At 40.6% G+C, this 16,081-nt stretch overlaps 1 protein-coding gene across 1 annotated transcript in view; it reads right to left on the reverse strand.

Annotated features, from left to right (window-relative positions):
• Nucleotides 1-16,081, reverse strand: part of LOC110963350 (tight junction protein ZO-2-like) — a 180,200-nt gene that overhangs the window by 112,001 nt on the left and 52,118 nt on the right. Inside the window, 2 exon segments of the mRNA XM_051950651.1 lie at nt 3,451-3,554; nt 5,552-6,068. Coding sequence (XP_051806611.1) covers nt 3,451-3,554; nt 5,552-6,068 — 621 coding nt within the window.

The raw sequence follows: 16,081 nt of genomic DNA on the forward strand, positions 1-16,081 counted from the left end.
GGGACCTGTAATAAATCTATGAAAGAACCTAAAGCCATGATTGTTTATTGTGACAAAGACACATTTTAAATTGTTCCACCTTTGAAAATTAAGAGGTACACACGTGGACAAAATTGTTGGTACCCCTCAGTTAAAGAAGGAAAAACCCACAATTCTCACTGAAATCACTTGAAACTCACAAAAGTAACAATAAATAAAAATTTATTGAAAATTAAATAATCAAAAACAGCCATTACTTTTGAATTGTTGATTAACATAATTATTTAAAAAAACAAACTAATGAAACAGGCCTGGACAAAAATGATGGTACCTCTATAAAAGATTGAAAACTATTTGACCAGAGTGACATGATTAACTCAGGTGTGTCATTTAATTGACATCACAGGTGTTTCCAAACTCATAATCAGTCAGTCTGCCTATTTAAAGGGAGACAAGTAGTCACCCTGCTGTTTGGTGAAAAGGTGTGTACCACACTGAACATGGACAACAGAAAGCGAAGGAGAGAATTGTCCCAGGACATCCGAAAAAAAATGATAGACAAACATCTTAAAGGTAAAGGCTATAAGACCATCTCTAAACAGCTTGAAGTTCCTGTGACAACAGTGGCTCATATTATTCAGAAGTTCAAGACCCACGGGACAGTAGCCAACCTCCCTGGACGTGGCCGCAAGAGGAAAATTGATGACAAATTGAAGAGAAGGATCGTTGGAATTGTATCCAAAGAGCCCAGAGCAACCTCCAAAGAAATTAAAGGTGAACTCCAAGGCCAAGGTACATCAGTGTCAGATCGCACCATTCGTCGTTGTTTGAGCCAAAGTGGACTTCATGGGAGACGACCAAGGAGGACACCACTGCTGAAAAAAACTCATAAAAAAGCCAGACTGGAATTTGCAAAAATGCCTGTTGACAAGCCACAAAGCTTCTGGGAGAATGTCCTTTGGACAGATGAGACCAAACTGGAGCTTTTTGGTAAGGCACATCAACTCTATGTTCATAGACTCAAAAACCAAGCATACGAAGAAAAGAACACTGTCCCTACGGTGAAACATGGAGGAGGCTCAGTAATGTTTTGGGGCTGCTTTGCTGCATCTGGCACAGGATGTCTTGAAAGTGTGCAAGGTACGATGAAATCTGAAGACTATCAAGGCATTCTGGAGAGAAATGTGCTGCCGAGTGTCAGAAAGCTTGGTCTCAGTCGCAGGTCATGGGTCTTCCAACAGGACAACGATCCAAAACACACAGCCAAAAACACCCAAGAATGGCTGAGAGAAAAGCGTTGGACTATTCTAAAGTGGCCTTCTATGAGCCCAGATCTGAATCCCATTGAACATATGTGGAAGGAGCTGAAACATGCCATTTGGAGAAGACACCCATCAAACCTGAGACAACTGGAGCTGTTTGCTCATGAGGAGTGGGCCAAAATACCTGTTGACAGCTGCAGAACGCTCATTGACAAATACAGAAATCGTTTAATTGCAGTGATTGCCTCAAAAGGTTGTGCAACAAAATATTAAGTTATGGGTACCATCATTTTTGTCCAGCCCTATTTCATTAGTTTGTTTTTTTAAATAATTATGTTAATCAACAATTCAAAAGTGATGGCTGATTTTGATTATTTAATTTTCAATAAATTTTTATTTATTGTTACTTTTGTGAGTTTCAAGTGATTTCAGTGAGAATTGTGGGTTTTTCCTTCTTTAACTGAGGGGTACCAACAATTTTGTCCACGTGTGTACAAAAGTCACTGGAAACTCAAGACTGCCTTGATATACACTGTCTTTCCAACCAGACTTTGGTTCATTACTGTATCTAGTCTTACTGTCAGCTTTATTTTCGTGACACGGTAAATCGTTTTGTGTTACTCATAGTCGCTGCCACCTGGTTTGGCCATGAACATAAACGCTCTTTGTGTTTGTTTTACAGCGAAAATGTAACACTAATGCAAATTTGAGAAATTAAGAGAAAAGGTTTTTGTGAATCCTGAAGCATCTGTGAAAGCACTTCTTTTATCATCATCATTTGCAATTGTTATTGTAAGATGCAAAGCAAGGACTTAAAGCTGCTGTCCGGAGTTTGAATCGCAGTGTCTCCCAAAACACTGTTGGTCCCACCCTCCCTCTGATTTCGCCCCTTTATTTGTGCATGCGCGCAGTACATGAGAGGGGTGCCCAGAGTGCTGCAGCATCTTGCTTGTTTTGCTGTTTTCCACTCCTCTACATTTAATACATTTAGTAAATAATAAAGGAATTACGTTAGAATGCTGTATTGAGTCTAACTTGTCCTAATACCAAAATAACATGAATCTGCTGGGACGAACGAGTAAAGTTTCAATATGTGATTACACTCGTGTATCCCTCTCGATGACGTTGTTTATCAAACTTAGTGCATTTACGCATGTATATGTGTTACATTGTTTATTTATTTCTATCTAGAGTTCAGAATTGCATGACTCCTCTGACGAAGAGTATGTCCCAGACGCCCCAACATCTTCCTCCAGAGGTCGGGCATCTAAACGAAGCCGTCAGGCGGGCTATGGAGGCCATGGTCGGGGAGCGACGCGAGCACCCCGAGCCAAAAAACGTCCTGCAGTCTCTTGGCCTGACAAGCCGTGGGATTGGTAACTTTTCTGGAAGTTGCTGATCCCTGATGCTCTCTCCTCCACAAGCAAAACAAATGTGCGCGCGGTTGCGTAGTGCGTAGCTCGCCCACCTCTGCATGGGCTTGCTTGCTGTGCGCGTAACCGTTGATTGACAGCATGACAAAGCTGAAGCTCGAACTTGATTGGTCAGCAGCGACCGGCGCTTTATGGAATAACATGGGGGTCTATGAGAGGAAGGCGGAGCTCAGGAATAAATTTTCATATCGCGTTATACTAACTTTATATTATACTAACTTTATATAGTATCGAACTGGACTAACACATTTAAGCTTTGTTAAAAAATGATACATAAATTGAAAACAAACGGAAACTCCAGACAGCAGCTTTAAGTCTAATTTCAGTGTTGGTACTTAAGAGTTACTGTTTATTAGCAGTTTAACATCAAAATTCAACAGGTTCAGAGATGCAGGCATATTAGCATGGCAAAATGCTTTTAATATGAATATTATCACCAATATGCATATAAAATTTGACATGTTATAATTTGATACCAATACAAATATTTGTCTCAATAAAAACTACACTTATTCATTATATAAAGAAATGGAGTGACAGGAAAATGAGCTGAACCCTTTCAAATTATTTGCTGAGTGAACCCAGATGCCTGAAAACCTTAAAATCCAATAAAAAAATAAACATGACAAACATTCTTTTCTTTTGCATTCCTGTACCTATATAGTGATCCCTAGCATCTATTTTAGGATCTACTGGGAAATCCCAGGATCCGAGGTTTGGGATCAGTGTGCGGTATGACTTAGATGTGATAAATCAGTTAATAAATGTGTGTGCACCTTGAGAATGATGTCCCCCTCCTGCAGGTTTCCATCCTTTGCAGCCAGGCCTGTACTGGTCATCTGTTTGATGAAAATCTGACTGCCCAGACGTAGACCATACTCTACAAAAATCAAAATACAAATCAAAAATCAAAAAACACATAACACACCACAGTTACTCTAAATGTTTGCTGGAACTGACCTAATATACATTGATCACCCATAACATTAAACCCCCAGCAAGTCAAGTCGCATTACAATGGCAATTGTGAGGTTAGGCAGCAAGTGATCAGCCAGTTTTTGAAGTTGATGAGGTCACAAAGAAAAAATGGGCAACGTAAGGATCTGAACCACTTCAACAAGAATCAAATTGTGATGGACAGACTATTGGGTCAGAGCATCTTTAAAATGGCAGGTCTTGTGGGATGCAGTAGTTAGTACCACCCAAAGTGGTTCAAGAAAGTGTTGCAGACTGAGGAGCAGAACATTCTAAAACAGCACACAGATAATCCCGAGACTCTTTCCCACAGCTGCAAATCTGATAAGACACCATTTCAAAAAACAGTTACCTCAAGCCTCACATCTAAACGGAACATCTGCAGATTGGATTTTTTTAGTGCCTATACCTAAGCATTTTTGCAGACCAACTGCACCACTTCATGGCAGTGGTATTTTCTGATGGAAGTAGCCTCTTTCAGCAGAATAATGCTCCCTGACACACAGCAGCAAAAACTGTTCAGAAACAGTACCTATCAGAGAGTTCAATGTGTTGACTTGGCCTCTAAATTCCTCAGGTCTCAATCTGATGGAGAATCTGGAAAAATGAGTCAGACACTTGAAGGCCCCCCTCACAAATTCTAAGACTTAAAACAACTCCTTGGTGCCTGATATTACACCTCAGAGGTCTGTGGATCCAATCTTTAACAGGTCAGAGCTGTGTTAGTGAAAGGAGGGGAACTATAGATCATTAAGAAGGAGGTTGTAATGTTTTGGCTTATTCTTGTAAATTATACAGGAATTTTTTAAATAGTACATAGTGTTGTTCAGCCTGGATGTCAATTTTCTAAAAGTACATTTACATAGCACATGAACCACGAGTTACTATAGACAGGTGGATGGTATGACATGAGCAGTGAGGCTGGCACTTGCCACTGACACAGACTGATTACTTTTATGAGAAACCTTTAAAGGTTTTAGGAACTGACTTCAGTAGAACCTTCCAAGCTAAAGGAATAACAACTTAATGGTCTGGTGCTGCTCCTGAGATAAACTCACACCTTCCAGGACCCCCCAGAGACTCCAACAAGGCTGAATACTCTGAACTGTTGTTCGGTGCATAAGCACAAACAACAGTCAAAGTTTTCCCCTTTGCACAAGAAGTTGCAGAGAGGCGACCCTCTCGTTCTCCAGGGGATCGTGAGTATCCCCACACCAGTCTGGCACCTCTCACCCTGGGCAACTCCAAAAAATGAGAGAGTCCAACCCTTGTCCAGGATTTTAGTTCCAGAACCCTTGCTGTGCATGAGCTGAGCCTAACTATAACTGGCGCTTCAAGGTGACATAAAAAAAGATACAGCAAAGCAGGGCAGTGGACTGATAGTCAGTTAAAATTTCCCTCTCTGGGAGATTCAGGTAAAAGTATTAGTACTGTTAACGATACTAACCCTAGATATGAGTACTGCAATATTTTTGAGATACTGATTTTCATGAGCTATAAGTCATAATCTTAAAAAAGCCCTGAAATATTTTACTTTACATGTAGTAAGTGTAGAGTATATAAAAATTTTCTCTTTCTAAATAACAGGCTAAAAATTTTAAAAATTTTTCAAGATGTGTGACTTTTTTGAGATGCAACAGCACTTAATTCAAGAGAAAATGCAGATCAACAAAATCAAAGTCAATTGTAAGGGGGCTTTCACACTGATACACTTAGTCAAGTGACAAAGAAAATGAAACTGAATTAGGAACACTTGTGGTTGTTGTGTTGCTGTGGGCATCAACTCAGCATCTGAGTGAAAAAAAATGTAATTCTTATTTCATCTACAATCATATAGCCCTATGATAAAATATAATGTATTTTCAGTTAAATGGGCAGCCATGCTAAATAGATGATTTTTACCTTCATTGGGCCTGTTCTTCACCAGCAGAACATTGACAGGTTTCTCCAGTGGCTCCAGATCTCTGCTTGGTTCTGGAGATGGGTTGTCATTAAGTTGGCCCTTGCTCCTAAACCTCCCAATTTTTCCTCCTCCTCCTCCTCCTTCTCCTCGTTCATACTTGTCATCCATGTGGTAGCTGTCCCCAGGGCTGCGTCCTCGGCTGTGATACCTCTGATGGCCAGTGGTGGTGTCCAGTGCTCGCACCTCCCTCCTGGATCTGTCAGGGCTGGGTGAGGTTCTTTCCTGGCTCTTACCACGGCTCCTCCCTCTCTGATGGTAGTCCCGTCCTCCCCTGTACTCAGGGTCCAGGTGCCCTTTGCTATCAGACGTGTGGTCCCGGATGTCATTACGGTACCAGCTACTGTCATTGTCAGCATCAAAGTAGTGGGTAGAGGGGGTGTAGTCATGACTGTCCCCGCCTGGGGATGGAGGTTGCTTCAGGGATTGGACTGCCACCTTACGAGGTCTCTTCACTGTCTGACAGGGAGAACAATTGAAAACAAATAAACGTTTCATTGAAATTTAATTGAACTGCCAACACCACGATTAACAGTCAACCCATTCTACTACATGGTTGGATGAGTGACTTCAAACACTTTTTTCCCAAACGTACCATTAGAAGATGAGCTCAGGTAGCTCTTGGTGGACATAACCTGCAATTTTATTAATTGTTTAAACAGAATTTAAACCATATTATTTAAATATGGGGTCATTCTGTCTAAAAATCAACCAAATCTGAAAGAAGTTCATACATGACATCCGCGAATTCAGCAGATTTTCTATGTACAATCACTTTAGTATATTAACTAAGGCATAAAAAATCCTACTATGTACAGTCTCTGAATTACAGGCTCTAAAAGTACATAGGAGTGGGTTGAAATGTTGTGCTTTTGAACTCGTTACATTTTCAAGCAATTTTGAGCCCTTGTAACTTTATAGGTACAGAGATAGCCATGGTGTATTTTCAAGACTAAAACATTTTACAGTTTTTCAATCCACTCCAGGTGTCAAGATCTAAACCCAAAATTAGATGTTTGTTCAGCATGATTTTCTCCATTACCAACACTGAGCATCAATATCAAGATGTATCATAGTTTGAAAAGCAAATCTGCCTCAGTTTAATTGCTATGACACTAAGTCATAGAAACAATCATTGGTACCCACGATGTGTTTTCTGTTTTCAGATAATTCACCAAACTTCAAAAAGTGCATGAAGGCTTGGTTGGTCAAAACAAGTTAGAAAGCAGATGAAAGGTCTAATTTGTGCCATATAGAACAGACTTGCCTTCTAGCTATGATTCCTTCTGTGTCAAAATCCTTTGCTAATGCTGGCATGTTCTGACATCCAAAAAGTAAAATTTGAGATTTCGTTTTCTCAAAGAATTAAACCACGATCATTTGTGGATGGTCATTTTTCAGATCCCGTAGAAAAGACTCGATTACACATCATCACTGTTGTTCACTATCTGACAGAACAGGAAATTAACAATATTAAAAGACACCCTAACGAGCACTGAATGCCCCAAACTTATTTGATCATTGGTATTTGTCCAGACTAATACATATACACACACAAAACTTGTGTTGATTCTAGCACTGATCCAGGTTCCTCTCCCCCTGACATGATGTATTAAATGATGTGTCTGACAATAGTTTTTAGACAATCCCAATTGAGGACGAAGGATAAACATGTCGGGTGTTGTGTGAGAAGGGTATGACTGCAGACCAGGAGGCTGCACTTGCCTCAGGTGTTTGCGTTTCCTTCTGAGTTCATGCCAAACGAAGAAGTGCATTTATCACTATGATGGAAGATGGCTATGACATGAGTACTCGATTTATTACTTATATTAGTTAGCAACAAATAAAACGTTTTATTTTAACGTCCTAAACATTTCTGTTGTTTTCATTTGTGCAGCAAAGCTGTTGTTGACCTGCTAAACTGAGAAACAAACTATGTTTGAACTAGTGAAAAAACACTTCTATATAGTGACAGCTTCTGGAAAACCAACTTAGCTTGTTTGCCAATTTGTTTGTCTGAGTCATAACCAGACTTTATCAGTCCAGCTCTAGATGAAGATAATTATCTATAATATATGTGAGGTAGAAATTTAGCGTACTAAACATGTAAATTATTTTTATATGTTATGAGAGAGTATGAGTATGAGACTGGGTCACATAGTATGAAACTATGTATCAAGCTTGTTATTTAATGTGTATCTCCTTGTATTCTTATTGTTGATCAGCATGTTATTTTGCATTTTGCATTTGTATATATTGTATATCTTTTTTATTTCTTCCCTACCAGGTACTGGCCTTTTAGTTCTGGCAGGGGGGACAACTGATGTAAACTAGCCTTTTGGCTAACTCGGGTGCATTTACATTTTTATAAAATGTTTATTAATTTGCAGTGTCCCTCCGAAACAAATAAAGGAAATAAATAAATACAAATTAACTACAGCCAGCATATTAATTAATCCCCCAGGGGCTCCTTCTTGGACCTCTTCCGTTCAACTTGTAGATGCTCCTTTTGGGTCAAATAACAGAAATTTCACACTAATTATCACAGTTATGGAGACGATACACAACTTTGTGTGTCTCTGTCACCAGACGTCTGCAGCCCACCAGACTTACTGTACCAGTGTCTGGAGCAAATAAACACTTGGATGAGAGAGAATTTTCTACAATTAAATGAAGATAAAACTGAGATTATTCTGTTTGGTAGCAAAGAGAAGAGGGTCGGCATTATATAAATATATAAACATACTGACATTCGTGCTCTTAAAACCACCGACCATATTCGTAACCTTGGAGTGTTAATAGACTCGGATTTGATTTTTAACAGCCATATCAAACCTGTCATCAAAGTAGCTTTTTACCAACTCAAAAACATCAAAAGAAGTAAAAGCTTTGTCTCCCAGAAAGACCAGGAGAAACTCATCCATGCGTTCATCTCTAGTAGACTGGATTACTGTCATTGTATTTCAACAGAACTTCTCAAAATAAGCATTATGTCAGGGTGGCTGTTGCCAGGCCTGGCTAGTGCCTTTCCCTCATGTCCTTTTTAGGTGTTTCCTGTGGCAGGGTGACAGGTGATCACCATCTCCTTCATCAGCGGGATCTGAGACAGGTGGCACCTGCAACCGTGGCTGCATAAAGGGAGACACCACCCACCCTCCTTTGCTGGATCGTAATCCGTGCTCGTAGGGTTCACTGCTTATGTTTTAAAGCTTCTGTTTGAGTCCTGTCATCCACTAACCGCTGCTGTCCTCCGTTCGTTTCAGAATTGGACTATCTGGTCTGGCGACCACCCACCTGGCAGTCATTGCGCCGTCTTCCACCCGGCACGCCGTCCCCACCGGTTTCCAGTCCTGCTGTGACCCATCCCGAGCATCCCCCGTAAAGACTAGTATTGTCGTAATCGTAGTTTTGTCTGGTTGAGACCGTAACCGTAGAGACCCGTAGCATTGCTCACGTAAGAGCAGCAGTTCGTTACTGATTTTGTCATAGTTTGGGCTACTAGAGACCGCCGTAGAATTGGAGTGACTCGTAGTATTGCTCAGGAGGGAGAAGCAGTGTCTGATTGTTTGCTGGTAGCTAAGTGCGGCAACCGAGCCGCGGAGAACTGCAGAGGTTCCAGTTTTTTGTTATTCTATAAACGCTATAGTTTTTCAAGCCATGTGCTTTCGCCTTACTTTCCGTTTTAATTCATAGCCCGATCTGTAAGCGCTTTATTTGGTTTGTGAATAAATTTTGGTGTTGCATTCACGTTAAGTCTGTTCATTCCCTGCACCTGAGCTCTCCCACGCATACCGTAACACATTAAACAGCTTCAGCTCATCCAGAATGCTGCTGCTGGCCCGTTAAAGTACGCCGGCCCGCGGGCGGGCCGTTTTGATATCGGTATACGCTTTTTTTTTAAATAGAAGGACACTGCAAACACGATTATACAAACACTATACACACATAGAAAGCTGAGATTCTCATGAATCCGCCGGTATAAACCACTTTCAGATGTGATTACCACAGCGGGTAATATAAACACATTTGTCCAACAAACAACAAGTCACGTAAATGTGCACAGCTCACCTGTCGACGCAGTTTGGACGCTCGTTTCTGGTCAGAAAAGAAGATAATCCACAAAAACCGGCCAGAACCCAAGCTTAGCCATCCAGAGAAAACAATCCAGTATAATACTTTGGCCAAAAACATGTCTCGAAATAAGTAAAAAATCCAGAAAACTATCGGCTCCGTGCGCGTGCACGCGGCGCGTGGTGGCGCTGTGCGTTTCATATTCAGTGCATTTTTCTATTTTTAGTGTATCAAACATGCTCGTATCTCCTTTGTTCTGGATTCAAAATGGATACTGGAGGCTTCTCTTCCGCTTCAAACCGAACTTCAACCAATCAAGTGACTCGTTTCCGCCTACTACGGCGAAACAGCCAACCGTGGCCGAGTCTGACAGATATGGATTATATCACTTGATTGACTTATTTCTCAGCAAATCACGTCGGAGGAAACGTTAGATTGACAGGCCTGGTAGCCAATGAGCTTGCTGAATGGCTTGAATATAAATCCCGCCTCTGCCAGCGTGTTTATATGATATTTCATTCGTGAGCTCCGGGCTCCACCTGCTTTTTCTCTGTATGCCTCTAAATCTGTGTGTGTGATCGACACTGAAGCCTATCTGAAGTGATTTTTTGAGTTCTTTATGAGTGTTTGGAGTGAAAATAAGCTGAAAATGATCTGAAAATGAAGTAATATCATTGTGTAGAGGGTGTGTACAGTGTATATAGAGGCTGTCCAACATTAAACAGGGGCGGGGCATATCAGTACAAATACATGTGTGAAACACTCATTTCTTGTAGTATTGCTCTGAAATTTTGACCTGAACTATGTAAGACCCCAGGCTTTTGCAATATTGTGTTTTCAAGCTCTTACAGTGCTGCCACACTGATTTTCAGGTGTTTTATTAGGGAAAAAATGTAGGCGAGAAAAAAATTCATCCTAATTCAGTGTGTGCCAACATGAAATACTCTGTGCCAGTAGCACCTAGAGTAATTCTGACTGCACTGGGTGAAAATTCAGGTTGTCTGCTTTCAAATGAGACCCCAACCATGCATGTACTCCAAACAGTTCAAGAACAGCATTCAATTTACTTTCTGTACATCTCAGTAGAAATTTCGGACGGAAATTGCCTGTACTTTAAAGGGCTAGAGTTCTAACCAGGACTAAGAGATCTGAACACATCAAACCACTTCTAAAATCTCGACACTGGCTTCCAGTCAGTCATAGAACATATTTTTAAGCCCTACTGATCATTTATAAATCTCAGAACAGTTTAGGTCCAGAATACATCTGTGATTTGTAGCAGGGTTCTTAGATCCAAGGACTCAGGTCAGCTGGTCCAGGCCTGAGTCCGGACTAAACATGGAGAAGCAGCATTTAGTTGTTATGCTGCGAACAAGTGGAACAAACTGCCAGTGGAGATCAAACTTTCACCAAATGTAGACACTTTTAAATCCAGGTTAAAAACATTTCTTTTCTCCTGCACCTATGCATTAAATCTGCACAATATGTTTAACTATCTGTACCTCACTGTAATGCTCTCAGTGTTTTATGTAATGCACTTTGAATTGTCTTGGACATGAAGGGTGTGAAAAAAGTAAACTTGCCTTGCCTCATCAGATGAAAGAACATAAAATGATCTCTGTTTGTCCACTACATTAAGCAGCAACAACCCTCAGCATGAATGTTTAATACTAGTAATTTTACAGCTTTAATAATGTTAATGAAGTTGCAGGTATCTGAACTTCAAATCAGAGGTGTATTCATGCTGGATTCCTCTTAGAGCTGCTTGCTGTTGTTTATGACATTCATAAAGCTTCTTAGTAAACTATAAGTGATACCAGTATTTCTGTGAACCCTGCAGTGATAATGTTGTCCATCTAATACTTCAGTGAAGTGGAGAAAGTTTGTAGAGGGCTGGAAAAAGAGTTGAAGAAAGAAGGAAGACAGTTCAGTCGGGAGGTGGTGCTCCCTTCAGACAGGAGTTTAGTGGCATGAAATGCTAAAAATAAAATATATCTTACCAAAGTAAAAAAAGTGCATATGTACAGTTGATGGACTATAATATATCAATGCTACAACTACTAATGCATGTCAATGTCTGTCTGTTGTCTCTCTCAGGAGGTACAGAGATCAGAATCAGAATCACTTTATTCATCCCCGAAGGGAAATTCAGTTGTCAGGGTTCTTATCTGTTTAATTTTGAATTGAATAGCCTGACTGCTGATGTTAAGAAAGATTTCCTAAATCTTTTGGTCTTGCAGCGCAGGGATAGGAGCGGTCCACTGATGTTTCGTTGTTCATTGAGGCAGATATGAAGGGGATGATCTATGTTTGTCAGAATGGCCTCCATCTTGCTCAGTGCTCATCTCTCCACCTCATCCTCCAATGTGTTCAATCCGATTCCAACCACAGAGCCAGCTTTTTTAATCAGTTTGTTCAGACACCTTGCATCCTTGTTTTTTATACTGCTTCCCCAGCAGACTGCAGCAAAAACAGGACACTTGCTACCACAAACTGATAAAACATCTGCAGCATCTTACTGCAGATGTCAAGTGATCAAAGTCTTCTGAGGCAATAAAGTCGGCTCTGGCCCTTTTTGTAGATGAAGTCTACGTTTGTAGACCAGTCCAACTTATTATCAAGGTGTACACCTAAATATTTATATGATGTCACCATCTCGATGTCCACGCCACAAGTGTTCACTGGCTGAAGAGGGGCTTTGGATCTGCGGAAATCTATGATCATTTCCTTTGTCTTTGAGGTATTGAGTAGCAGGCAGTTTTTGTGACTCCAGTCACTGAAGGCACTTATCAGATCTCTGTATTCAGCTTCATGTCCATTTCTGATACATGCCACGATAGCAGTGTCATCAGAGTATTTCTGAATGTGGCAGGACTCAGTGCTGTATTTGAAGTCAGATTTATACAGAGTGAACAGGAAAGGAGCCAGGACTGTTCCTTGTGGAGCCCCAGTACTACTCATTAATGGCCCAGAAACACAGTTCCCCAGCCTGACAAACTGTGGCCTTCCTGTCAGGTAATCTGTAATCCATGAAACATAGGAAGGATCCACTCCCATCTCTGTGGGCTTGTCTTTGAGGATGGTGGGTTGGATGGAGTTGAATGCATTTGAAAAATCAAAGAACATGATTCTCACATAAACTCCAGGTTCCTCCAGATGAGACAGGGCACGGTGAAGCATGAAGAGGATGGCATCATCCACTCCAATATGTTCTTTGTATGCAAACTGCAAGGAATCAAGTTTGTCTTTGACCTCAAGCAAGAGCAGACGTAAAATCAGCCGCTCCAGAGTTTTCATGATGTGCGAGGTTAGAGCAATAGGTCTGTAGTCATTTAGTTCAGCCGGACATTTGATTTTTGGTACCGGTACAATACAGGATGTTTTCCATAGAGCAGGCACCCGCCCCAGCTGTAGACTCAGGTTGAAGATCCTGTGGAGAGGTTGACCAACATCACCCCTGTCTCTGTGACAGAGACGGATACAGGTGCTGAAACAGAAGTGGCTGCAGCTGTGGAGACATGTGTAGGAGACGGAGGAGAAGAAGGAGGAGCTATGGTGGGGATTTCCATATGTTGAGGAGAAGAAGGAGGAGTAGCAGTGGAAGTAGGTGTGTCCACAGTGTCAAATCTGTTGAAGAACAAGTTGAGTTCATCAGCTCTTTCTACATCACCCACTATTGGCTCCCTCCTCTTTTTACTGTTGTGTCCAGAGATGGTATTGATTCCTCTCCACACATCGCGGATGTTACTGTGTTGAAAATTCCTTTCCATCTTCTTTTTGTATTCCATCTTTGCCACTTTCAGTCTCCTCTTCAACTCATGTTGCACTTCTTTGAGCCGTTCTTTGTCACCATCTCTAAAAGCTTGTTTTTTCTGGTTGAGGACTGCCTTTATGTCGCTTGTGATCCATGGTTTGTTATTGGGGAAACAGCGAACAGTCTTTGCAGGTATGACTGTGTCTCTACAGAAGTTGATGTATTCAGTAAAACAATCAACCTGTCTGTCAATGTTCATACTGTCCTCATCTGTTTCCAGGAGCACATTCCAGTCTGTTGATTCAAAGCAGTCCCTTAGAGCTTCACTCGCTTGAGGAGTCCATCTTCTGATTTGGACTTTAGTTGCAGGCTGTCTCAGCACACAAGGTTTGTAACAGGTCTGCAGATAAACCAGGTTATGAGCTGACCTGCCCAGTGGTGGTAAGGCAGTAGCTCTGTAAGCTTCTTTGACACTGGCATACAGCAGGTCTAGGGTTTTATTCTCTCCGGTAGGGCAGTTAACAAACTGTGTAAATCCAGTCAGATGAGAGGAGAGGCTGACATGATTGAAATCTCCTGATATTATTACAAGTGCCTCAGGATGTTGAGTCTGTATCCTAGAAACAGTATCATGCAACACATCACATGGAACCAAGTCAGTTGCTTTGGGTGGAATGTATACAAGTATTGTTATGATGTGACTGAACTCCCTTGGGATATAATATGGCCGAAGTCCAACTGCCAACAGTTCAATATCTGGACAACACAACTTCTCCTTAACCGTTATGCGTGAGGAGTTACACCATCTCTGGTTAACAAATAAAGCCAGACCTCCTCCTTTCTTTTTGCCACTAGCTTTAGCATCTCTGTCTGACCTTATGAGGGTGAAGCCAGGTAAATCCACAGTTGAGTCTGAGTTGTTTTGATTCAACCAGGTCTCAATAAAACACAGGAGACTGCATTCACGGTATGTTTTGTCCGTCTTCACCAATGTCTCCAGCTCGTCACTTTTGTTTAGCAAAGAGTTCACGTTGCCCATGATGATTGATGGAAGAAAGGGCTTGTATCTCCATTTCCTAGCCTTCACCTTTGCACCAGCACGGCAACCACGAAAACACTTCAAGATGTCCACTGGAATTGGATGTTGCAGTCCAGATTTGTTCTGTCTCAATGAAAAAAGCTCCTCTCTTGAATAGATTCTTCTCCCAGCAGAAACCTCCATCAGCAGTTGATAAAACATGACAAAATATTTAAAAAAATATAGCAAAAATACAGCAAAAACTGAAAACAGTTAAGAGACACCAAACTTTGCAGCCACTTTCACAGGCGCAGGTTCCGGAAAAAGATCAGAGATTATACAGCGGGAGTCATAGAGTTGTGTGTTTGTGTGCTTAGCTTTAATTTTTATTTAATGTTATTTTATAAAATAAATATATATCTGCCTCCAGAGTTGTCCATACGTATTGCCTTTCCAACCTTTCAGACTGTCCCATTTGAGATCTAGACACCACAAAGGCTATTACAGACGATTCCATTATTATTTTACTTGATAATTACAGGATTTGTCCAAATGCAAGTCTTAGAAACCAAGTTATGATATTGCAATAAGTCCTATTTGGGTGAATTAAAACTTTAGTACTTTGTGTGGAATATTTGATGTGGTCCTGAAAGTGCAGCCTCCAGCTCTGTAGACAAACTTACTGGGGCCAAAATGAAAGAGGAACAGTCCTTGAATAAACCTTTTAAATTCCAATGGTTTTTTTGAGTGGAATCATCCTTTAAAACCACAAGTTGTGCATTTAAATTGTAAATTGTGCACTTTAGTGATCGTATATTGTGGTTGCTGTCTCTAAATGTGCGGCCGTAGCAGAAGTGTGCAGCCCTTTCTGTGCAGCCTCCTGTTCTGCAGACAAATCTTTCTCACACAACACCCGGCATGTTCACTTTTCGTCCTCGATTGAGATTCCTTCTGCGCATGCACACAACAACATTCCTACTGCGCATATATTTTTGTGCATATTTCCTTTGTTTTTAAAGTGACATTATACCATTATACTGTTGTTTTAAAAGCAAAGCACATCTTTTCTTATTATTTTTAAACTATTTGATTTGTCTTTATATTTCTACTTTTATTAAACTTCAAACTTTATTTATTTGTATAGCACTTTTCATGCAGGACAACACAAAGTGCTTCACAAGAAATAAAAACAAAGAAGACAATAAATTTTTAAAAAAACAAACAAACAAAAAAAAAACTCACACACCCACACAATTTGACATCATCAGGACATGGCGAGGCACCGAGGCTAGAAGGAAGATACTACCTTGAAGAGGGGGGCAGCCACACTGAGAGGGTCATAGTATTAGACTTTACTTTTATGAATTCACTTTTTGATTAATATTTATTCGTCTTTATATTTTCACTCTCATTTCATTATTCATTTACAGATTTATTTTTGGAATTTGACACTGTCACTACTCCATACTGGAGTTCCCCCTAAAATGACATTTTTCTCTTGTCTTGTCAAATGACCAAATTCTCAATCTCAAATAAAACAGCTAAAATGAAATTGAAATCCCCTTTTTTGTGTTATTTTTTTTCATTGATGTCTCATGCAATTGTGGGAACATTTTTTTAATGAACATA

This window comes from Acanthochromis polyacanthus, chromosome 7, assembly GCF_021347895.1.
Source record: "Acanthochromis polyacanthus isolate Apoly-LR-REF ecotype Palm Island chromosome 7, KAUST_Apoly_ChrSc, whole genome shotgun sequence".
Taxonomy (NCBI): domain Eukaryota; kingdom Metazoa; phylum Chordata; class Actinopteri; family Pomacentridae; genus Acanthochromis; species Acanthochromis polyacanthus.